The sequence below is a fragment of the Taudactylus pleione genome, unplaced genomic scaffold, assembly GCF_031769625.1.
Source record: "Taudactylus pleione unplaced genomic scaffold, aTauple2 ptg000574l, whole genome shotgun sequence".
NCBI lineage: Eukaryota > Metazoa > Chordata > Amphibia > Anura > Myobatrachidae > Taudactylus > Taudactylus pleione.
The window spans coordinates 791,718-818,461 of NW_028284976.1; the positions used below are offsets into that span (position 1 = coordinate 791,718).

Consider the following 26,744-nt stretch of genomic DNA (forward strand, 5'->3'; position numbering starts at 1 on the left):
CTGAGTGTTCAATCTATATATGTATGCATACAGTATATACCACCTCAAAAAGTAAGTCTGTACAATAAGCACAGTGGGGTGAAAAGCCCCTTATATAGTGTCAGAGTGGAGATGCACCCAAAAGTAAAAACTTAGATTTATGGAAAAATGGCCAAGTTATGGCAAAGTACTCTATAATGGGGCGCACAATATATGTAAATAACTAAAGTAAACAAATAACTTTTAATGGTATGTTTTAAAATATTTATTCAAAAGAAAACGTCACAAATATACTGACACACACTTAAAAAAATCAGGATATAATCCTAATTAGAGGATAAATATGAATTATTATTGCTAATAATTGGACACCAACCCTAACTGAGTGTAGTAGTTTAAGTGAAAAGAAAAAGGTAACATATAAAAGATAGGAGATAGGTAGAACACTAAAGAACGGCACCACAGTAAGAATAATAATTGTTTAGTAAGATTCTGTAAATGTATAACAGCATATCACTATCACTGTAGGGGAGAGATGCACTAAGCCTTGGAGAAAGATAAAGTGGAGAGGGATAAAGTACCAGACAATCAGCTCCTAACTGTAATTTTACAGTCTGTGTTTGAAAAATGAAAGGAGCTGATTGGTTGGTACTTTATCTCTCTCCAAAGCTTAGTTTGACTGGCAGCACTCCAGCACCTTAGTTTAGATGCTCAGACACAAATGGCTCATTCTGTCACTCAATCTAGAGAGGTGGCTATGCGCGGCGAGCCAACGCTTCCCGATCGCATGGACTAGTTCGCGCACACGCACTGCGTCTTATATACATGCGCACATTGCAAACATCGGCAGGCTACGTGTGAATGCAGCCTAGCGAGCGGGTCTGAATCGGGCCCTGAGTCACAATGAGATTGAGGAGATGAACAAAGCAGGGGATTTAATTGTGTTATAGCATATAAAACTATAGGAAATTTTCTCTAAAAACGGTGCATGCATGTTTCCTGATTATGACTTGCTGCTGCTAACAATGAGTATGATGCCGCTGACAATTTCTGTTTCTGTTCTCTTGCCACCAATAGCCACATTCTTGTTTACCCTTTACATACTAGAGTAGTTACCCACTGGGCAGTTACTGCCATATTGTCACCAGCAATATGTAATCTTCTTCATATGTCAGTGGTTATGTGGATTATATTGCAGGTGACAGTTCCTAACTAACAAGATTGACTGTTTGTAAAGCTGTAGCAGTTACGTTGCCATGGGGGTGTGGGCCACACTGGGTGTCACCCTGGAGGGTTTTCCAGCAAGTCCACGCCCCTTTATGTAGGGGCATGCCCTCTTTTCAAGGGGGTTATGGAGTGCGCACCGGGTGTCACCAGTCCCAGTGACGCCTCTGAGCTGAAGACTAGTGAGATGCCACAGTAATATTTAGGACGTGTGGACAGAGCCTGATTCAGAGACACTCGCGAGCGCACAGCGCTCGCATGCAGCTCGATGTTTGGCCACTGCGCATGCGCCATGCCCGGCGTGCGCATGTGCGAGCCCCGCCGAGCGACTGAACTTTAGTCACTGCGGGGCTCGCTACAAGACGGGGCGGCTGTCGATGGTGAGTTACAGCTATCCCCGTTTTGTAGGCGGGTAGGGGGGTGGCTGCACAAATGCAGGCATTCCCTTAGGAACGCCTGGCATTTGTGGGAGGACCTACTGACATCACTAGTAATGTCAGTAGTGGACTTCCTGCTTTATTAGAGCAGGGAGTCCACTCGGGCTTGCGGCAGCCGAGTCCCTACCCCAGGATCTTGTCGCAAGCCCGATGGTCGCGATAATCGCGATGGTCTCCAGCCCGCTCGCACAAGCTGTCGGTGGACACCCACAGCTTTGCAAGTGGCCTGGAGACAAAAAAAAAAATGCCCACAGACCCTGCGAGCTGCCTGCAGCAGCGAGCGGGCCTGATTCAGGCCCAGAGCTTGAGCACAATAGATGGTAAAAAACATATTAGACAAATCATACACATTAATGTAAATTACCATAAATTGTAGATAATGAGTACCCATTTCAAAGGTAGCCTGCTAAAAGCAAATTAACACTAATGTTACTTGATTCTACATTAATGAAAATATCAGCAGCCTTTCCCTTGATTCTTCAATGTGTGTTCAATATACTCTAATTCTGCTACTAGAATGCAGCTGCAGCATTTATACTATACTTGCATAACTGGGTTTGTCTTAGACACTTTCTGGAATAAGTCATGGCTCATGGCCATCATCATAATCATCAGCTTGCAACATGCACCTCTACTGAAGTACCCGCAAGTTATCCCACTCCAAACAGGTGCCATCTTATTGGTGCATCTTTATTATATTACCCTTCCATCCCTTGTCCAGCCCTCTGGGCACAACAAGTTCTAAGTGGAAATGAATGCCTGATTCAGCAAGGATCACAACTGCTAAAGCGTATGCAGATGGCCGATTGTTGCACACTGCGCATGCGTATGCATCGCAGTGCACGTGTGCGAACCAGCCACTGCTATCGGGACTGTGATCGCAGTTACTATGCAGACCCATCACTGAGTGATTGACAGGCAGTACCGTTTGTGGGAGGTGACGGGAGGGTGGATGGCGAAACGCAGACGTGCCAGTGCGTTTAAACGCCTTTGCAGGGGCGTGCATAAATTATCCACTGTGATGCCATACACAGCTTGGCCTTTCACTGCGTGCGCTGAGGTTAGCGATTTCTGAGTAAGGTCTGACCTTGTCCCAGTGTGCGTGAGGCTCTGATGTTCTCAATGTTACCGATGGTTTTGCAGTCTTGCTAAACATTACGGATGTGTGTAAGTTAAGGTGGGCGTCCTTATGTTGTGCTGTGATGGCATAGCGATCGCAATGGATTAGCATATCATCGCAGAGGCCCTGAGTCAACAAGTCAAACGACATGCATCACAAGTTTATGTGCATGCACACTGACACATAGAGAAATTTGCAGGAAAAAAAGAGCAACTTGCATTTATGTCCAACTCTACATAAGCTCTGGTGAGTTTGGTGGTGACTCCACATTCTGTCTGCAACTCTTAATATTCTTCAAAATGTTTTCTATTTTCCTGGGTGGGTGAAAGTCAGACCCTATTGTGGATATCCATTTTACCCCCTTGTATACCAAGAGATTTGAAAACATAATTTCTATAACAAATTACCATAACTCTCACCTGACCCAATATAGGTAGGACAGTACTGATTAGAGGACACTGTCCTGCCTTCCTGATAAGGGCTCCATTGTCCTAAACCAGGGATGTCAAACTCGTAGCCCGCGGGCCGCATGTGGCCCAAAGAAGCTATTTATGTGGCCCAACCATGTGGGCCCAAATACTTATATTATGCTCAGTTCCGATCATGGCAGGAGTGATTGGGCCACATAATATTTGTGTCGGAACGCTTGTCTCTGAAGCGATCAGAGAAGCCTCTGATCGCTTCAGAGGCCAGCGTTCCCAGAGATGCAGTTCGCGGGTGCGCAGGTGATGTCATGACATCACCTGCGTCACCCGCTATGTGAGCGGCCTGCCCTGCTGGATGTAGTTAGATCCAGTGAGTGGCAGGCATCTACGCGGGAGCGGTGCCCAGCGGCCAGCGTGAAGAGAGGTAAGTAAGATAGAGGTAAGTGGGGTCTGTTCTATACTGGGAGGGGGCACAGCATAAGGGGCATTACTGGGGACACAAAATAAGGGGCATTACTGGGGGCACAAAATTAGGGGCACTACTGGGGCTGTGCATAAAGGGGCATTACTGGGGCTGTGCATAAAGTGGCATTACTGGGGGCTTTGCATAAGTGGCATTTTAGGGGGCCCTGCAAAGGGCATTACTGGGGGCTCTGCATAAAGAGGCATAACTGGTGGCTCTGCATAAGGGGCTTTATTGGGGGCTCTGCATAAAGGGGCATTACTAGGGGCTCTGCATAAGGGGCATTCATGGGGGCACTACTAAGGGCATTACTGGGGGCTCTGCATAAAGGGGCATTACTGGGGGCTCTACATAAGGGGCATTAATGGCGGCACTACTAAGGGCATTACTGGGGGCTCTGCATAAGGGGCATTAATGGGGGCACTACTAAGGGAATTACTGGGGGCTCTGCATAAAGGGGCATTACTGGGAGCACAACTTAAGGGGCACAACTTAAGGGGCATTACTGGGGGTTCTGCATAAGGGGCATTAGTAGGGGCACTACTAAGGGAATTACTGGGGGCTCTGCATAAGAGGCATTACTGGGGGCACTGCATAAAAGGGCATTACTGGGGGCTCTGCATAAGGGGCACTACTAAGGACATTACTGAGGGCAAAACATAAGGGACATTACTGGGGCACTGCATACTGCTCACTACTAGGGCACTGCATAAGGGGCACAAATTCAGGGGGCATTGCAAAAGGGACTGTAATACAGGGTAGAATTGCATAAGGGGCACTACTACAGGGGGCATTGCATTGGTTTTTATTAATAATAAACCTTTCAATATTGCATAGAAGACTTTTTTTTTGTTGCCGCCCACTCACTCGTAAACCTTGAAAATTCGGCACGATTGGTATTTTGAGTTTGACATGCCTGTCCTAAACAGTAAATCATAGCAGAGTAGGTGCTTAATCACTAGGCTCCATTCTGATAAAACAAAACATGATACTACTGCATTCACCCACCACCTCACCCTACAGTATCTAACATTGCACCCCTGTGGTAACTCCTCCAAAAATGCTGTGTAACTAACTCCGACTACACCACGGTGATGTGGGGCCAGTGGGACAAGTTTATAGCTAAATTAGCTCTAATTATATTTATTATATTTTCCCCTTGAATATTCCCAAACTGTTTACTCCCAATATGGAGCACTAATAAATTGGGAACCCCAAGATGCTCGGCCTCAACCCATTTGGCCACTGAACTGAATCCCCCTAATTACTAACCACCTCACAGCTCTAGCCCCCCATAATTTATGTGCTCACTTAGCCAGTGGGTGTTGCCTCAGACATAAAATACTCTATATGAATGCCTGACAAACCACTCCCAGCAAGTTTGTATGAGAAAAACTGTAATGAGATATCTCAGGTGTCAATGCAAAAACATAAGCAAAGCGCAAACAAAAAGCTGCCTACTGTAGTCATGGGAGGGGACAAAGGACAAGTGAAATTAAGTAAAAAATGAATTAAAAAAATGAGAGATACCAATGATAATGTGTATCGTCTAGGGGTGTGCACCGGCCACTTTTCGTGTTTTGTGTTTTGGTTTTGGATCTGGATCTTTCTTCGTGTTTTGGATCTGGATTGGTTTTGCCAAAACCACCCTTCCGTGTTTTGGGTTCTGGGTTTTGTGTTTTGGATCTGTATTTTTTTTTTAAAAAGCATAAAAACAGCTAAAATCACAGAATTTGTGTGTTTTTCTGCTCCTATGCTATTATTAACCTCAATAACCTTAATTTCCACTAATTTCCAGTCTATTCTGAACACCTCACACCTCACAATAGTGTTTTTATGTCCAAAAGGTTGCACCGAGGTAGCTGGATGACTATGCTAAGAGATACGAGTGGGCGGCACAAACACGTGACCCATCTAGGAGTGACACTGCAGTGGCAGACAGGATGGCAGTTTGAAAAACTAGGCCCCAAACAGTACATAATGCAAAGAAAAAAAAGAGGTGCAAGATGGAATTGTCCTTGGGCCCTCCCACCCACCCTTATGTTGTATAAACAGGACATGCACACTTTAACAAACCAATCATTTCAGCACCAGGGTCTGCCACACGACTGTGGCTTAAATGATTGGTTCGTTTGGGCCCCCACAAAACAAGCTGGCAATTAATCTGTCCCTGCACAAACGGGCTCTACGGAGGCAAGATGTCATCCTCATCCTCCTCATCCACCGATTCCTCACCCTCTTCAGTGTTGTGTACATCCTCATCCTCACAGAGTATTAACTTGTCCCCGCTGGAATCCACCACCACAGGTCCCTCTGTACGTTCTGGAGGCTGGTCTCCCCGGAAGAGTTGATAATTCATTTTTATGAACATCATCTTCTCCACATTTTGTGGAAGCAACCTCCTATGCCTTTCGCTGACAAGGTTCCCGGCTGCACTAAACACTCTTTCAGAGTACACACTGGAGGGGGGGCAACTCAGGTAAAATAGAGCCAGTTTGTACAGGGGCCTCCAAATTGCCTCTTTTTCCTACCAGTACAGGTTCTGACATCACTACTTGGATGCTGTCACCGATGTAATCCTCCACCATTCTGTCAATGGTGACAGTATCATATGCAATGACAGTAGACATGTCAGAAATTGTTGCCAGGTCCTTCAGTCCGGACCAGATGTCCAAACTTGGTCCTGCCTGCCCTGCATCACCGCCAGCGGGTTGCTTAGGATACCTAAGTTTTTTCCTGGCAGTCCCAGTTGCGGGGCTGCCAGGAAAAAGGAGCTGTTGACGTGTCACGTTCCGCTTCAGCTGACAGTGTTTTCACCAGCAGGTCTCTGCACCTCTGCAGACTTGTGTCGGCCAGAAAGAGAGATACCACATAGGCTTTAAACCTAGGATCGAGCACGGTGGCCAAAATGTAGTGGTCTGATTTCAAGAGATTGACCACCCTGGAATCCTGGCAAAGCAAATGAAGGGCTTCATCCACAAGTCCCACATGCCGAGCAGAATCGCTCCGTCTTAGCTCCTCCTTCACTTTCTCCAGCTGCTTCTGCAAAAGCCTGATGAGGGGAATGACCTGACTCAAGCTGGCAGTGTCTGAACTGACTTCACGTGTGGCAAGTTCGAAGGGCTGGAGAACCTTGCACAACATGGAAATCATTCTCCACTGCGCTTGAGTCAGGTGCATACCCACTCCTTTGCCTATGTCATAGGTGGATGATAGGCTTGAATGGCCTTTTGCTGCTCCTCCATCCTCTGAAGCATATAGAGGGTTGAGTTCCACCGCATCACAACCTCTTGCTTCAGGTGATGGCAGGTTCAAGAGTGTTTGCTGGCACTCCAGTCTTCGGCACGCAGTCGCTGAATGGCGAAAGTGGCCAGAAATTTTTCGGGCCACCCAAAGCGTCTCCTGCACGCCCCTGTCGCTTTTCAGAAAATTCTGCACCACCAAGTTTATTGTGTGACCAAAACATGGGACGTGCTGGAATTTGCCCAGATGTAATGCCCGCACAATATTGGTGGCGTTGTCAGATATCACAAATCCCCAGGAGAGTCTAAGTGGAGTAAGCCACTGTGCGATGATTTCCCTTAGTTTCTCTAAGAGGTTGTCGGCGGTGTGCCTCTTACTGAAACCGGTGATACACAGCGTAGCCTGCCTTGGAACGAGCTGGCGTTTCTGAGATGCTGCTACTGGTGACGCTGCTGTTGTTGCTGCGTAAGGTGATACATCTACCCAGTGGGCTGTCACAGTCATATAGTCCTTAGTCTGCCCTGTTCCACTTGTCCACATGTCCGTGGTTAAGTGCACATTGGGTACAAGCATTTTTCAGGACACTGAGGACACTTTTTCTGACGTTTCTGTACAGTCTCGGTATCGCCTGCCTAGTGAAGTGGAATCTAGACGGGATTTGGAACCGGGGACACACTACCTCCATCAATTGTCTAAATCCCACTGCACTAATGGCGGATACCGGACGCACGTCTAACACCAACATAGCAGTCAAGGCCTCAGTTATACGTTTTGCTTCAGGATGACTGCTGTCGTACTTCATCCTCCTCGCTAAGGACTGTTGGAGGGTCAATTGTTTAGTAAAAGTAGTGGTGTTCCTACTTCCTCTCTGGGATGATGAACGACTCCCAGCAGCAGCAACAGCAGCAGCGGCAGCAGGAGGCGTAGCAATGCAGGATCCTCCGGAGGAATCCCGGATAGGAGAGTCAGTCATGCCAGTGACATGGCCTGCAGGACTACTTCTGATCCTGACTAAGGAGGAAATTGACGAGGAGGGAGTTGACGGTGTGGTTTACAGGCACTTGGATACAACAGGACAACGGGATTTAGGTGTCCCTGGACTGCTTACGGTCTTAGCCAAAGTTTCTGAACTTGACAGTAAATTATTATGAACGCGCTGCAGGTGCCGTATAAGGGAGGATGTTCCTAGGTGGTTAACGTCCCTACCCCTACTTATTCCACCTTTACATAAGGTACATATGGCAAGACAGTTGTTGTCCGGATTTGGATAGAAATATTGCCAGACCAAAGAGGTGGAATGTTTGGTCTTCTGCCCAGGCATGACCGTGATGGGCTTTTTCATCCCACGGACAACAACTGTCTCCCCCGGAGCCTGATTTAAACAAACCACATCACCATCAGAATCCTCCTCGCCAACTTCCTCCTCAGCGCCAGCTACACCAGTATCCTCATCCTGTTGTACTTCAACAGTGACATCTTCAATTTGCATATCAGCAAATGGACTGTGGGTGCTCCTTTCAGCACTTGCAGAGGGCGTGCAAATGGTGGAAAGAGCCACCTCTTCCCGTCCAGTGCTGGGAAGGTCAGGCATCGCAACCGCCACCACACTTGGACTCTCCTTGGGGATTTGTGATATCTTCTTAGAACGCACAGTTCTTCGCTGTGCTTTTGCCAGCTTAACTCGTTTGATTTTTTTAGTGGGAGGAGGGCTTCCATCGTCATGTGAAGCTGAACCACTAGTCATGAACATAGGGAAAGACCTTAGCCGTTCCTTGCCACTCCGTGTCATAAATGGCATATTGGCAAGTTTACGTTTCTCTTCAGATGATTTAAATGATTTTTTTAAGGTCATTTTCCTGAACTTTGTCATTTGGGATTGTATGTGGCTTCTACTATGACATTGGGCATCGGCCTTGGCAGACGACGTTGATGGCATGTTATCGTCTATGTCATGACTAGTGGCAGCAGCTTCAGCACTAAGAGGAAGTGGTTCTTGATCTTTCTCTATTTTATTTTTATCGGAGAAAGTTTGGTCCTCCATTTATGTTATATCGATTTGATATATACGTGCGGCTAAGGCGCACACAAACACAGAAAATATTTTTTTATTTTTGCTGGAGAGTAGTGCACTTTGTGGGTTACACCACCCTTTAAGAAATGAGCCAGCCGGCTCTTTACTTATGGGACACAGGCGCACGCTTGGCTCTACTTTGTTGATGCACGTGCGGCTACTGCGCACACAATTCACAATTACAGAAAATTTTTTTTTTTTGGTTTGGAGTGTACTTTGGGGGTTACAGCACCCTTTAACGGTCAAGCCAGCCGGCCCTTTACTTATGACACAGGTGCACGCTTGGCACTACTTTGTTGATGCACGTGCGGCTACTGCGCACACAATTCACAAACACAGAAAAAATATTTTGTTATTTGGATTGGAGTGTACTTTGGGGGTTACAGCACCCTTTAACGGTCAAGCCAGCCGGCCCTTTACTTATGACACAGGCGCACGCTTGGCACTACTTTGTTGATGCACGTGCGGCTACTGCGCACACAATTCACAAACACAGAAAATATTTTTTTTTTTGGTTTTTACTGGAGTGTACTTTGGGGGTTACAGCACCCTTTAACGGTCTAGCCAGCCGGCCCTTTACTTATGACACAGGCGCACGCTTGGCACTACTTTGTTGATGCACGTGCGGCTACTGCGCACACAATTCACAAACACAGAAAAAATATTTTGTTATTTGGTTTGGAGTGTACTTTGGGGGTTACAGCACCCTTTAACGGTCAAGCCAGCTGGCCCTTTACTTATGACACAGGCGCACGCTTGGCAATACTTTGTTGATGCACGTGCGGCTACTGCGCACACAATTCACAAACACAGAAAAAATATTTTGTTATTTGGTTTGGAGTGTACTTTGGGGGTTACAGCACCCTTTAGCGGTCAAGCCAGCCGGCCCTTTACTTATGACACAGGCGCACGCTTGGCACTACTTTGTTGATGCACGTGCGGCTACTGCGCACACAATTCACAAACACAGAAAATATTTATTTTTTTGGTTTGGACTGGAGTGTACTTTGGGGGTTACAGCACCCTTTAACGGTCAAGCCAGCCGGCCCTTTACTTATGACACAGGCGCACGCTTGGCAATACTTTGTTGATGCACGTGCGGCTACTGCGCAGACAATTCACAAACACAGAAAAAATATTTTGTTATTTGGTTTGGAGTGTACTTTGGGGGTTACAGCACCCTTTAACGGTCAAGCCAGCTGGCCCTTTACTTATGACACAGGCGCACGCTTGGCAATACTTTGTTGATGCACGTGCGGCTACTGCGCACACAATTCACAAACACAGAAAATATTTTGTTATTTGGTTTGGAGTGTACTTTGGGGGTTACAGCACCCTTTAACGGTCAAGCCAGCCAGCCCTTTACTTATGACACAGGCGCACGCTTGGCACTACTTTGTTGATGCACGTGCGGCTACTGCGCACACAATTCACAAACACAGAAAAAATATTTTGTTATTTGGTTTGGAGTGTACTTTGGGGGTTACAGAACCCTTTAGCGGTCAAGGCAGCCGGCCCTTTACTTATGACACAGGCGCACGCTTGGCACTACTTTGTTGATGCACGTGCGGCTACTGCGCACACAATTCACAAACACAGAAAATATTTATTTTTTTGGTTTGGACAGGAGTGTACTTTGGGGGTTACAGCACCCTTTAACGGTCAAGCCAGCCGGCCCTTTACTTATGACACAGGCGCACGCTTGGCAATACTTTGTTGATGCACGTGCGGCTACTGCGCACACAATTCACAAACACAGAAAAAATATTTTGTTATTTGGTTTGGAGTGTACTTTGGGGGTTACAGCACCCTTTAACGGTCAAGCCAGCTGGCCCTTTACTTATGACACAGGCGCACGCTTGGCACTACTTTGTTGATGCACGTGCGGCTACTGCGCACACAATTCACAAACACAGAAAATATTTTGTTATTTGGTTTGGAGTGTACTTTGGGGGTTACAGCACCCTTTAACGGTCAAGCCAGCCGGCCCTTTACTTATGACACAGGCGCACGCTTGGCACTACTTTGTTGATGCACGTGCGGCTACTGCGCACACAATTCACAAACACAGAAAAAATATTTTGTTATTTGGTTTGGAGTGTACTTTGGGGGTTACAGCACCCTTTAACGGTCAAGCCAGCCGGCCCTTTACTTATGACACAGGCGCACGCTTGGCACTACTTTGTTGATGCACGTGCGGCTACTCCGCACACAATTCACAAACACAGAAAAAATATTTCGTTTTTTGGTTTGGAGTGTACTTGGGGGGTTACAGCATCCTTTAATGGTCAAGCCAGCCGGCCCTTTACTTATGACACAGGCGCACGCTTGGCAATACTTTGTTGATGCACGTGCGGCTACTGCGCACACAATTCACAAACACAGAAAAAATATTTTGTTATTTGGTTTGGAGTGTACTTTGGGGGTTACAGCACCCTTTAACGGTCAAGCCAGCTGGCCCTTTACTTATGACACAGGCGCACGCTTGGCACTACTTTGTTGATGCACGTGCGGCTACTGCGCACACAATTCACAATTACAGAAAATTTTTTTTTTTTGGTTTGGAGTGTACTTTGGGGGTTACAGCACCCTTTAACGGTCAAGCCAGCTGGCCCTTTACTTATGACACAGGTGCACGCTTGGCACTACTTTGTTGATGCACGTGCGGCTACTGCGCACACAATTCACAAACACAGAAAAAATATTTTGTTATTTGGATTGGAGTGTACTTTGGGGGTTACAGCACCCTTTAACGGTCAAGCCAGCCGGCCCTTTACTTATGACACAGGCGCATGCTTGGCACTACTTTGTTGATGCACGTGCGGCTACTGCGCACACAATTCACAAACACAGAAAATATTTTTTTTTTTGGTTTTTACTGGAGTGTACTTTGGGGGTTACAGCACCCTTTAACGGTCTAGCCAGCCGGCCCTTTACTTATGACACAGGCGCACGCTTGGCACTACTTTGTTGATGCACGTGCGGCTACTGCGCACACAATTCACAAACACAGAAAAAATATTTTGTTATTTGGTTTGGAGTGTACTTTGGGGGTTACAGCACCCTTTAACGGTCAAGCCAGCTGGCCCTTTACTTATGACACAGGCGCACGCTTGGCAATACTTTGTTGATGCACGTGCGGCTACTGCGCACACAATTCACAAACACAGAAAAAATATTTTGTTATTTGGTTTGGAGTGTACTTTGGGGGTTACAGCACCCTTTAGCGGTCAAGCCAGCCGGCCCTTTACTTATGACACAGGCGCACGCTTGGCACTACTTTGTTGATGCACGTGCGGCTACTGCGCACACAATTCACAAACACAGAAAATATTTATTTTTTTGGTTTGGACTGGAGTGTACTTTGGGGGTTACAGCACCCTTTAACGGTCAAGCCAGCCGGCCCTTTACTTATGACACAGGCGCACGTTTGGCAATACTTTGTTGATGCACGTGCGGCTACTGCGCAGACAATTCACAAACACAGAAAAAATATTTTGTTATTTGGTTTGGAGTGTACTTTGGGGGTTACAGCACCCTTTAACGGTCAAGCCAGCTGGCCCTTTACTTATGACACAGGCGCACGCTTGGCACTACTTTGTTGATGCACGTGCGGCTACTGCGCACACAATTCACAAACACAGAAAATATTTTGTTATTTGGTTTGGAGTGTACTTTGGGGGTTACAGCACCCTTTAACGGTCAAGCCAGCCGGCCCTTTACTTATGACACAGGCGCACGCTTGGCACTACTTTGTTGATGCACGTGCGGCTACTGCGCACACAATTCACAAACATAGAAAAAATATTTTGTTATTTGGTTTGGAGTGTACTTTGGGGGTTACAGAACCCTTTAGCGGTCAAGCCAGCCGGCCCTTTACTTATGACACAGGCGCACGCTTGGCACTACTTTGTTGATGCACGTGCGGCTACTGCGCACACAATTCACAAACACAGAAAATATTTATTTTTTTGGTTTGGACAGGAGTGTACTTTGGGGGTTACAGCACCCTTTAACGGTCAAGCCAGCCGGCCCTTTACTTATGACACAGGCGCATGCTTGGCACTACTTTGTTGATGCACGTGCGGCTACTGCGCACACAATTCACAAACACAGAAAATATTTTGTTATTTGGTTTGGAGTGTACTTTGGGGGTTACAGCACCCTTTAACGGTCAAGCCAGCCGGCCCTTTACTTATGACACAGGCGCACGCTTGGCACTACTTTGTTGATGCACGTGCGGCTACTGCGCACACAATTCACAAACATAGAAAAAATATTTTGTTATTTGGTTTGGAGTGTACTTTGGGGGTTACAGAACCCTTTAGCGGTCAAGCCAGCCGGCCCTTTACTTATGACACAGGCGCACGCTTGGCACTACTTTGTTGATGCACGTGCGGCTACTGCGCACACAATTCACAAACACAGAAAATATTTATTTTTTTGGTTTGGACAGGAGTGTACTTTGGGGGTTACAGCACCCTTTAACGGTCAAGCCAGCCGGCCCTTTACTTATGACACAGGCGCATGCTTGGCACTACTTTGTTGATGCACGTGCGGCTACTGCGCACACAATTCACAAACACAGAAAAAATATTTTGTTATTTGGTTTGGAGTGTACTTTGGGGGTTACAGCACCCTTTAACGGTCAAGCCAGCTGGCCCTTTACTTATGACACAGGCGCACGCTTGGCACTACTTTGTTGATGCACGTGCGGCTACTGCGCACACAATTCACAAACACAGAAAATATTTTGTTATTTGGTTTGGAGTGTACTTTGGGGGTTACAGCACCCTTTAACGGTCAAGCCAGCCGGCCCTTTACTTATGACACAGGCGCACGCTTGGCACTACTTTGTTGATGCACGTGCGGCTACTGCGCACACAATTCACAAACACAGAAAAAATATTTTGTTATTTGGTTTGGAGTGTACTTTGGGGGTTACAGCACCCTTTAACGGTCAAGCCAGCCGGCCCTTTACTTATGACACAGGCGCACGCTTGGCACTACTTTGTTGATGCACGTGCGGCTACTGCGCACACAATTCACAAACACAGAAAAAATATTATTTTTTTAGCTCTTGGGGGGAGCACCCCTGATGGACAGAGCACCCCCTGGACAACACTACAGCACACCTTTAGGACTGGGACACTGCACAGGACTTTGGAGTGGACACAGCCCCTATGGAGAACTGACTGCACAACACAGTCCAGTCAGCCCCTATGGACTTTGAAGTAGTGGACACAGCCCCTATTAACAACAGCAGCACAGCACAACACAGCCAGCCCCTATGGACTTTGAAGTAGTGGACACAGCCCCTATGGACAACAGCAGCACAGCGCAGCACAGCGCAGCACAGCACAGCACAGCACAACACTACTCTGCACTACACTACATTACACTACACAGCCCAGCCAGCCCTAACTCCCACCCTCCCTCTTCACTGTCCACAGCCGAGTGAGAAAATGGCGCAGACGCGGGTACCTTATATAGGATCCAAAACCCGCGAGACCTGGAAGGCGGGATGATGACGTTTTGCCTCGATTTCAGATCCGAGTCAGGCGGGAAAAGTCGAGCCTGACTCGGATCTGCCTCGGATCGGGGGGGCTCGGGGGGGTTCGGATTTCAGAAATCCGAACCCGCTCACCCCTAGAATCCACATGAGGAAAAACTTGGAAAAGCTCCTCATGACCCCAAATATGTAGAGCAACATAAGCCTGGAGTTCCTAAATGCAGAAAGCTCTAAGCCCTCCTATAATTTATCCCTCCTTCCCTGAATAGCATTTGTAAGCAGCCAACTTTCATCAACCTAGAGCTTAATGGACTCAATAAAAGATCCCAAAGCAGCTAGGTAAATCAACATGACAATGTTAATGGATTGCATGTCGAAGTTAGACGTCCATATCCCCAGGTTGTCCAAACACCTCTGTAAAACTAAACTAAGATTTAGTCAGAAGGGAAAAATCTGCATGCACAAGTCTGCTGTTCTAAATAACAAGAAACCTCTGAAAGGAGCACTGGATAAACCTCATCCTTGGAATTTAAGACAAACACAGTAACTTGTACTATCTCTTCCATCTTAGATTTGTGAATCATCCATAACAAGAACTTCTTCTGTGTCAAAAAATCATTAGTCCTCTTTCCTTCAGTGACAAAGTCACTTACCCACCAAAGGTGCCCTAGATAGCCATTCAAAAGGCTAAATGAATAAGAGCTGTCTCATACTTATCCATCGCAATCTATAACAGCAACTGAATCATAACTCCAAAGAGCCTCAAATCAATAGGCCTTGACAGAGGCTCACATTGGCCTCTTCACAATCCCAGCCCTTCCAAGCCTTTACAAATAAAAATTATTTGGTGGCATTTACCAAACCATGAAGCTTCAAGAAATGTGAAATGCCACTCCAAGCTGCTGACATTGACTCTTAGAATGACCTCTCTTAGATGGACACGAAATTAAAGCCTATAATACAGGGGGAGATGTAGTAAGCCTTGGAAAGTGATAAAGATTTGGAGAGTGATAATGTGGAGAGAGATAAAGTACCAACTAATAAGCTCCTAACTGCCATTTTTCATATATGCTATGTTTAACTGAAAAAACTACTGTAAGATGCAGTATGGTGCTTTGCACACAGTCAGAGAGGGTGTAGTAGGTTCAAATCCCGACAGCGGCAACCCGGCAAGGGTGAAAATCCCGATCGTCCCTAAGGTAAGTATCGCTAACCTAATTCCCCCCCTAACCCTAACCCTTCCTTAGGGGTGCCTGACCCTAACCTCCCCCACCATGCCTATCCCTAATCCCCCCTCTAAGTGCCTAAACCTAACCCCCCCTTCCCCGCCGCCTAAACCTAAGTCCCTTGTTGGGGTACCTAACCCTAGCCTCCCCGAGGGGGGCCTAACCCTAAGTCCCCCCGGGAGCCCTAAACCTAACCCTCCGCCCCCCCCCCCGGCTGTCCGCGCCCGGCATCACTTTGATCAGGATGCCAGGCGTCGGTCTTCCGGTGCCTGGTTAATGACAGGCGTCTAGATTTAGATGCCTGTCATTAGTACCATGCCAGGATTAGAATGTCTGGAAGCCGGCGGTCGGGATTTAGACCGTCAGCTTCCAAACTACATCCCGTCAGAGACACTGATGCTGGATCTCTCCTGCAAATGACAAGAGTGACAGACAGCACTTTATACGTTTGTTAAAGACCAGGTTCGAGCAAGTTTTACAGTGATAAATAAGTGTGTGTCAGCCATTACTTGCAAGTGTACAAACAACAATAATAATAATTGCCAGTGGGAATTTCTTGCAATACACCAAATCAAGATCAAACTGTATGAATTTCCACTATTGTGTAGCTGTGCTTCAGCTATATCTATGCTGGCCTAATGTCACTGCAATGTAACTCATCTGTACGATAGATGATTCATTGTAAACTGTATTATAATCTGACAAAAAACTTAAATCAATGCGGCAATCTGTTAAACATGCCTGAACAAGGATAAATTAAATTTTATTGATTTTAGCTGATATCCAATTCTTTGGTTTTTAAAGCTTTAATAATGCTGTAACTAACAGAGTGTGTATGTAGCTATCAGACAATGAAACATTTGAGAAATATATAACTGTGTTATGTACTGTACTTATCTTAACTTTAGTGAACTACCTTGAACTTATTATTGCAGGTCACGGCTGGCTCCACATGTGCAGTATTTGGATTGGGAGGCGTTGGTCTCTCTGTGATTATTGGATGTAAAGTAGCCGGAGCTTCCAGGATTATCGCTATTGATGTAAATAGTGATAAGTTTGTGAAAGCTAAAGAGCTGGGAGCCACTGAGTGCATCAACCCAAAAGACCACAAGAAACCCATTCATGAGGTGCTGCTAGAGATGACTAATGGGGGAGCTCATTATACTTTTGAGTGCATTGGAAACACTGATATCATGGTTAGTATCTGAAAGATTAATTTTACATTTTATTTTAACAATAATTGATTTTCTTTAAGGCTCTCTTAGCAAATAAAAGGACTGATATGTAACCTTGGGTGTAGTAAGTATTACCGCTGGCCGCATGGCAAAGGTAAGGTAAGTATCGCTAACCTAATTCCCTACGCTAACTCTAATCCTCCCTTAGGGGTGCCTAACCCTAACCTCCCCTCCAAGTGCCTAACCCTAACCCCCATCTAAGTGCCTAAACCTAACCCTCCCTTCCCCGCAGTCTAAACCTAAGTCACCCGAGGGGGTGCCTAACCCTAACCTCCCCCCGGGGGTGCCTAACAATAATCGCCCCTTCCCCTAGCCTAAACCTAACCCTCCTGGGGGGTGCCTGACCCTAATTCCCCCTGGGAGCCCTAATACCTAACCCTCCCCCCCACGGCTGCCCGCGCCCGGCTTACCTTCATTCGGTATGCCGGGCGTCAGTCAAAAATGAATCAAAATAATCATGTTGCACCCCAAATCTAGGAATGGTGAGTGCTGTGGATTAGTGCTTTTTGTTTATTTTGATTCATTTTTATAATTAATCATTTTTGTGATCACATTTTCTCATGCAGCCCTTTTAACTAGTTTGATCTAACTTCTGTTAGCTGTTTTCCTAGGTGCTTTGCTACAGGTGTGCTTGGTAACTGTCTCACGTTTAAAAGCAAAGTTGCTGTGAGCTTTAAACCTTGATAGCATACCATGAGCTTAATACTAATGTGATGGCTATGTCCATGCTATAATTCTGAGCAATAGAGTAGGGACTTGCAGTAAAGTGGGGTCCCGTGACGATGGGCTGCAAGCTTAAATGCATTGATCAATTCATGAACTAAAACCCCACTGATTATTATGTTTATTAATATTACTATTAGTTATTATGGTGAGTGCAGAGCCCCTGTGATTTCCCTCTCTCTCTCTCTCTCTCTATATATATATATATATATACATACTGTATGTGTGTGAGTGTACAGTATATATGTATGCATATATATATATATATATATATATATATGTATGTGTATATATATTGTGATAGGATCATTGGTAAAGTGGTCTGTGGCAGGTACATTTGTCCCAGATTCCTGTCTTATGTGTTTTAAACCTCCAGGAGAAAGTCTGCAGTGTAGCAGGCTTGAGTCTCGGCTTTTTGAAAAGCCGGTTTGGGACCTGGGGGTTGTGGGTGAGAGGAGAGGGAGGGCTCCACCCACGGCCACTCCAGGTTTTGGTTCTCTTAGCCTGGTAACAGGCTTGTTAGGGTTTCCACCTGAGAGTGGCCAATATAAGCCTAGTGTGTTGAGGGCTGATTGTCTCACCTGGGAGAGCAGACAGGGAGTTTGCTCAGAGACACTTGAAAACCTAACTGTAAGTGTTGTGCTGTGCCCTTGTTGCTGGTGAGGGCATTAGGCCCTGCCAGGTTCTGGTAGTGAGGGAACTACCTGTGAAGTTAGTGCCCCGACAGGGCTAGGATTTATGTTTATGTTTTCTTTATGTTTGTTTCTGACATTGTACAATAAAGACTGGCGCCGACCAGCTTGTACTTGTATCCAGTCTGGCGTACTGTTTCCCAGCTGCTGTGTGTGAAAGGAAGGAGTCCTCTACCCAGGAGAGGGACCCCCTAACCTAACTGTGTCACAATATATATATATATATATATATATATATATATACTGTATATATAATATGTATATTCACAGTATATGTATATGCATGTATCTATGTGTGTGTATATATATATGTGTAGGGTTAGGGGGCACCAGTCAAAATTTTGCCTAGGGCACCAAATTGGCTAGGGCCGACTCTGCCGTAACCTTACAACATGCTCTGTGAATATATATATTATTTTTATTTCTCGTTAGATGATTATATATAAATTGCTAGCATGTGAATGGTGCCCATCCCAGAATGAGGATTATTTCTTAAAATGGTGAATTTTTTTTAAGTAATAGCATCCAATGTGACATTGTGGGTCTATTTACTAAGCCTTGGAGAGAGATAAAATGAAGAAATATAAGTCCCAACCAATCAGCTCCTAACTGTCACTTTGCAGGCTGTGTTTCAAAAATTACAGTTAGGAGCTGATTGGCTGGGACTTATCTTTCTCAATTTTATTTCTCTCCAAGGCTTAGTGAATAGACCCTAAGTCTTACATAGTCTAACTTGCAATAGGCAGATCAAAGCTAATCAGTTACCGTTGGTTAAAATAAATCAACATAACATTACATGGTAACTTCATTTAGTATATGGCCAAATACTACAATAACTTGTATTAAAATAAACAATGTGATGTTTTACATCACATAGTATTGAATACAGCATGTTGTAGTTTTGTAGCATTTCTTTGTGGTAAATAAGCTCCACATTATTAGTAGTGACATGTTGCTTTTCTTTATTCAGTATATAAGTCTGGTTTCAGAACTCTTTTGTACAGTGTTGTCTGTATCTCTAATGTAGAGAACAAGAATAAAGGCAGACAATAGAATTACGTATTCCCCAGGCAACTGTGGACATATTGGGGTTCATGTAAAGAGGGATAAAAGTACATATTATTTTTATAAAGTACACATTCCCTACTGTGCATGCACCTGATAAATGCATAAGCATAAGTTGTTGATTCAAACACATTTGACACTTACTACTCTCAATGCTTAGAAAGGTGGAAAGCGGTTTTACATAGGGTTCCCAACCATCCAGGATTACTTTGGACAGTGTGGTATTCATGATATCTTTCCAGAGTCTGAACTGTCAGTAATCCTGGATGGGCCATGTCCAGAAAGCAAACTCTTTTTTACTCTTCAAGCACTGACAACCTTTGACACATGATTGGCCGGTACTATCTGCTCCTGCTTTCTCCACTGCCCCTTCCAGCCTGCACTGCAGTTTGCTCAGTGCTTTCTTTCTGGTTGCAGAGCAGTGATCAGTGCTGAAGGACAGAGAGAACTCTGAAGACAGGTATCCTCTCCTGTCGCGATCAACGGAATCTGACTGTCTCTTTATTTTTCTCCTGGGTACTCTGCTAATTTGTTGCCAGTGGTAGTTTAGCAAGTTAGCCCCTTCAGGTGGAGATTTCTTTCCACTTTATTTTGGCTGCACAATTTGTGCCGGGATTCTGACAGGTGTCGAGATTCTGATGCCAGCATTCTAGGCGGCGGTATTTAGACAATCGCTTTTTTGACCAGATCCCGTAATAAAACCACAGTAACACAAAAGGGTCAATATGGAAAGATGCATAAGGTTAAAATTACCAATAAGGACTTTTTACTATAGTAAATTGGACTGCTAGAAAACAATAGATTTTTCCATTATTCATTTGCTTTGTAGTTTTGTTCCCATAAAAATCAGATTTGATTCATTTCAATTACAAGTGCTTATTTAAAGAAACAGAATCCCCATACATTATTTAATGCTTTAATTGGAATATTAGAGTATAAGAGACCACCACCGAAGGTGGTGAAATGCGTGTAGCAGTCTTTTACCAAAACTGTTACGCTGACTGGACATGTATGCAGGCAGTTAATAAATATTTACTGTATCTCTTACAGCAATAAAAACATTGAAAGTCCATGGTCATCAAGAATACAGGTTAATAGAACAAAGATGAATGCTGAAATTGACAGTGCCTTAATAACACAGATTGTGACATGTGATAACTGAACAACTATTTAAATCTAAAAAATTTCCAACTAGAGTAAAGTACATTACTGCTGCTGTATGACAAGACTGGTTATGTTTGTGTCTCTGACAAGCTGGTTTTGTATAGTGAATGGGGTAGTGCCAAGTGCAGAGTCTGTTGTGAGCAGTATATTCTAACTATAGCAATGAAGCCAATAAGTAGTAGGTATTATTCAAATACAGGGTCTGATTCAGAGATGTACACTAATGCCACTACAACTTAAAAAAAGTATGCAGCGACTGTTTGAAAATATGAAAATGTCACAGCCACCAGGATTTGGAAAATCCAAGCAACCAGTGATGTGCGCTCAGGAGAGGCAGAGCCTTCCCTATCATGCTTAGGTATTTTTCAGAGTTTTGACTATAAAAATTATAAGAAAATATGAAAGAAAATATTCTAAATATCTTCTTTGTATTATTCTAATAATTTTTATAGTCAAAACTCTGGAGTAAAAAGTGTATGGCAGCTGAGGCACTACTTCCCCTGTCTACCTTTTCCTCACATCCCTGATCAAAACTCACTAAATTTCTAGAACTATATACTGCTGCACCCTTGTATAATGCCCACATGAACCACATGAGCCTGTTTATCTGGCTCTGATACTAGCCATGGGTGATCAGCTGAGTGACCACAGGACTACCATTGAGAGAGACTAGTCAGGTGATATGGACCAACATGGCTGCGCCCATGCCCGGCACCCTGGAAACCAGGATACATGCATGGAAGCCCTAGCAGACCCTGGGGAGGATACTCAGACACCACTCACCTCCACTCTCAGCGACTGAACGCCTAAGCCCAAGGATGCCAGCGTGGAGGTGAGAAGTGTCCGATCCCAGGCCACATCCTGAAAGTACCCACCCTTCCAGGGTTGACTCTGGACACCAAGAGGTGCACTGAAAACTTCAAAAACTCAAAACTCAAGACACCCGAAGAACCTGAAAAACTTGAAGCAGAAGATTCCAAGAAAATTTTTTGATAAGAGCAAATTGTAGATTTACCAATCCTCAGCAAAACTTCAAGAACTCGAAACTTTGAGACACCAGAGTGATAAAAAAAATCAGACTTGGTATGAGGAATTTGCAAAATTACCAATCTTGAGCTGACATCTAGTATGAAAGGATATTTTTTTCTTCTGGACTGACAGTCTCTGTACCATATTGTCTTGTAAAGGGAGTAAAGCGGTATATCTAAGTTTGATGTCTAAAGGTGGTAAAGTCAAACTAAAACCTTTGTCAGAAAAGGTAACTGAATGATGGACGCAAAGGAGCGAATTCTTTAATCAGAGCTGCACTTAAGGCCATCACATCTTGTAGGATTGGATCCTTGGAGTGGTGGTTAGCCCACTCCAAACCTCTTCCTCTGAAGTTCATAAGGAGAAACTTGACAAGGTTGATGGAAGTGATACCACAAGATGGATCGGTTTTCATTAGTGTGTCATAATGCTTAAGTAATGCGGTGTATTGGGGCACTTCTCCATAGAAGACTATAGGCACCAATGCGTCAGACGAGTCCTGAGTTACAGGATTCTCTTTAGAAACAAATCACTAAGCGATTCCTTTGACCGAAGATTGGGTGACTCAACTAAACTTGATTAAAGCTCCTCACTCAAATCAACAGAAGAACCACAATGAGATTCAGGAGAATTGGAGTTGGTATTAGTTGAAGAAGCCCCAGGACAACTAAGCGAGGCAGAATTGGGACTGGAGACATCACAAACTGTTGGAAGTAGAGATGGTGAACCTTGAAGAGCACCAGAATGGGTAGAACCCAGTGACAAGATAGAATTAGATTCAGACAATTTGTTGTCCACTGAGATTAAATGCTCTAAAGGTGACTTCCTTATTTATTAATTCAAACAAGCTGTCTTCATCTATAATTTTAATCCCTAAGCCCTTTGCTTTCTTTCATTTGGACTCTCCACGATGAGGTAATTGATCTTACTGCTAATATTTTCAAATACTTTGCCTCCATATCCTTCTATTAATGTCTTAGCTTTGTTTTTCTTTAAGGACTCTAAAACTCCCGTAATCATGAATGTTAGACCTTCCATGGAATTATGTGCCCCTTGGTGAACTTGCTTGGTACAACAAACTTTAGGACTGAATTTCTGAGAAATTAAAGCTTGTGAAGTGCACTCAACTGTAGACAAAGGAAAGTCCCCACCTGGGATGGGCAGACCACTTGAAACTTCCTGCTGGGGCATAACCCCTGAAATCCCCTCTTGAGGAATGACACTTGAAATCCCCTCCTAGGGAATATCACTTTGAACCCCCTCATGGGGTAAGACACTTGAAAATCCCAACTGAGGTACCACTTCAGATAACTCTTCTTGGGGTGAAAAGCTTGAGACCCCCTCCTGGGGTACAACACTCAAAAGCTCCACCTGGGGTATGAAACTTGAAATTCACTTTTGGGGTATGACACTTGAAATCCCCTCCTGGGATATGAAACTTGAATCGGAGACCCCCTCTTTGGGTGTGAAACTTAAAATGAAAACCCTTTCCTGGGGCATGCACCACAAAAAGAAGGCCCCCTCCTGGAGCATGAAACTCCCTCCTGGGGTGAGAGACCTGAAACCTCCTCTTGGGGTACAGGACTTGAAACCTTCTCTTGGGATGAGAGACTTGAGACCCCAACCTGGAGTACAACACTTCAAAATCCCTCCTGGGGTATAACACCAGAAGACCCCTCCTGGGGAATCAAACTTGAAACCCCCTCCTGGGGCATGAAACTCAAAACCCCCTCCTGGGGTATGAAACTCAAAATGGAAACTCCATCCTGGAGTAAAAAACTTGAGAAACCCTCCTGGGTTGAGGAACTTGAAAATCCCTCCTGGGGTATGAAACTTATAACCTCTTCCTGGGGTGTGAAACCAGAAACCCCCTCCTGGGGTATGAGACTTGAAACACAAGTAAGATCTGGTTGTTCCAATGACCCTTCTTGAACCATACTAGAAGCTGGTACTATATACATGTATTGAGAATTCCCCTAGAACCTTTAGTACAGGGTACACTGGTTTTAGGCAAGGTAAATTGTTCCTTTGAAGGTGATAGCACAATCGCTTTTTCTAGCATAGTGACGTCAGACTTTCCTCCAGTGGAACGCAAATACTTACCCCTCCAGAACCTACTGAATCACAAGAATTCTTAGTACAGGTTATGGGATCGGAATCACTAGACACTCGTACCTCTTTGACCATCATAGAAAAGAGTACGTTTCCTAAATTACCCCGACAAGGGTAATAACATCTTGTAACTGGACCTCAATTGAATACTTGATTGTTCTTATTCTTGGTAGACTTCACCTTCTTGCCTGAAACTAGAAATGCAGGAACCTCTTATGATTGATGGGAAGAACCTGAGGTGCTGACTTTGGGGGTCTCACATCTTCCATCATTCCTCGGTGAGCAAAGAACACAGTCTTTAATAAAGTGATCATCAGCACCACAATACAAACAAAGGTGTAATTCCCGGCGCCACTGGCATTCAAGCTCAGTGAGCCTATGGCGCAGGAACTTTGATGTCTCACACTACCTTGGTTGGAGGAGATGGTAACTGAATTAGAGCAACACTAGAAGACTTAGAGAAACCTTGAAAAATTATGGGAAGAAGATGTAGTTGTTCTAATAGCTGGGAAAAACTCGTAAGATGTTTAATGACACTGGTATCAGGAAATTGTGAGGTCAGAAGACACTTAAAAGACTTAGATGAATTTTCTGCTGCAGGTGTAGATGAAAATTGTGACTCTGAAGAAAAAGACACAGGAGACTTCACTAGCAGGATTTGTAAAACAACTGGAGATAGCAAGAATGGAAAAAAAAATTAATTGGTGAGACAATTCTTGTAGTTGTTGATTCATGAGTTGCAGACTGGTCTCAAGAGCTTCCACTCGGGAAAGTAATTTCAGAAAACTTGCTTGATCCTATAACCCGACGGCTTGCATGATTTTGACTGTTCAAACTTTCACGAACCATATGGGAAAAGCCAGGGGTACAGTGGCTAGGGAACAAGCAGGTGAGTGACAGCTAGGTCTCTATATTGCGGCCAAACCCAGGTTTGGCTAGACCTGCCCAGAGGCATGGAGTCTAACTCACTTGGTGGTCTTCACCAGTGACCCCCCCCCCAGTTGGGATATGGGTTTTGCTGCATTAAGTGAGCAGGTCGCGGCCTTCTGGACAGGTACTTGGGAGTAGCAGGAAGACCAGATCTATATTAGCATGAATACCTGAACACAAGAGATTAACTGAATACTTAACACAGGAGATTAAGTTAATATTTGAACACAGGAGTTGAAATGAATACTTGACCACAGGAGTTGAAATGAATACTTGAACACAGGAGTTGAAATGAATACTTGAACACAGGAGTTGAGATAACACTTGAACACAGGAGTTGAGATGAATACATGAACACAGGAGCTGAAACAAATACTTGAATACAGGAGTTGAAATTAATACTTGAACACAGGAATTGAAATGAATACTTGAACACAGGAGTTGAAATGAATACTTAAACACAGGAGAATGTACTGGAATAGCTAGAGGTCCAGCTGAAAGCTAACTAGCAATTAGCACAAAAGCTGACACCACAGGAACACAGGGAGGCGGTTAGAGAGCTGAGCAGAACACTATAAGACAACACAGGGATTTACAAGAAACACTGGAGTTCTGTGAGAGCTAAAGTAACACGCAGGAAATTAGCAAGGGAGCTAATATAAGTAACACTGGTGGTCAGCGTGAGGGCTGAAACAACATACTGTAGATGCTTTGTGGAAAACACTGGAGAGCATAATAATCACAGGAACAGCGAAGTTGAACAGCAGTTTCCTGTTCCTGGAGTCAGACCTAAATAGGTAGCTGGGTAGCTGATCATTGGATCAGAGGATCAGCTGAGTGACCACAGGACTACCATTGGGAGAGACTAGTCAGGTGATATGGACCAACATGACTGCGTCCATGTCCGGCACCCCGGAAACCAGGACATATGCACCTAAGCCCAAGGACGCCAACGCGGAGATGAGTAGCGGCCGATCCCAGGCCGCATCCTGACAGTAGGACTATCTTTCTTTATTTTACTATCATAACAAAAGATTACCGTAAAATACTTATTTCTTAGATTTTTTTTTTTAGAAAATCACTGTAATTTATGCACCTAAATTAATATAGAACTAAACAACATCTTGTTTGACATTGAAGGCTTCATTAATGTTAAATACTTAGATGATGCATCAGAGAAGATTTGGAGTTTTCCCACAAATAAGCTTAATTCTAAAAATTGAACATCAAATGGAAATAATATATTCCCAGCTGTGTTTATTTTACATGCAATACAAGGTAAAGTAAACTGCAACACAATGATAGCCGGAGTGTTGTCTAGTCTTTTCATGTTACTATGACACAAGTTAATTGTGTCATTTAAGGACACATATCAAAATCTGACATTAGCAAGCTGTATATTTTACATATTATTCATATCGTTCTTCACAGTGGACATGACGGCAGATACAGTAAAGTAGGTTAATATTACTATGGATTGTGTAGTAAAGTTTTCCCTCATAGTTCACACTTTGTTTTTTACAGAGAAGCTTGTTTTTTACAGAGAAGCTTGTTTTCAAACGTATTGGCTTAAATATACTAGTAATATGGGTCCATTTGGGTAGGAGTTATTTGTATGCTCTGCCCTTAGCTATGCTTTTAAGCAATTCCTTATGCTCCAAGGATGACTTCCTTCACCATAAATTCATCATTTCATCCTACAGTACACTTCTCTTTCTCATGCTAAATAAACCTAGTTTACTTTTTTTAATACACCGTTTTTTAACCTCCATTGCCTCTTTGCAACTTTCAACTAAAACTTGCACCACCTCCTACTGCCTATTAATTCAAAGCAAACTGGGCCACATAGAGAGTTGATTTGCTTGAACCAAGCCTTTCCTAACCAGTAAGTTCTGGGAAATCTAAGATAGATAGATCCCTCTCATATCTATCATTCCTCAAATTCAGAAATATTTATATAACTGTGAATTACAGTATGTACAGTAGTAAAACTTCCCCAATAGTTTACACTGATATTTTTTTCTAAATAAACAATTTCTTGTTATTGCCATTTCCCAATTTATTGACTCAAACGTGCTAAAAGACAAAACACTT

General features: G+C 44.3%; 1 protein-coding gene across 1 annotated transcript in view; it reads left to right on the forward strand.

Annotated features, from left to right (window-relative positions):
- Positions 1 to 26,744, forward strand: part of LOC148481544 (alcohol dehydrogenase 1-like) — a 127,824-nt gene that overhangs the window by 26,303 nt on the left and 74,777 nt on the right. The window contains exon 6 of the mRNA XM_088453270.1: positions 16,636 to 16,896. Within this exon, the coding sequence (XP_088309396.1) occupies positions 16,636 to 16,896 (261 nt within the window). The remainder of the gene's footprint in view (positions 1 to 16,635; positions 16,897 to 26,744) is intronic.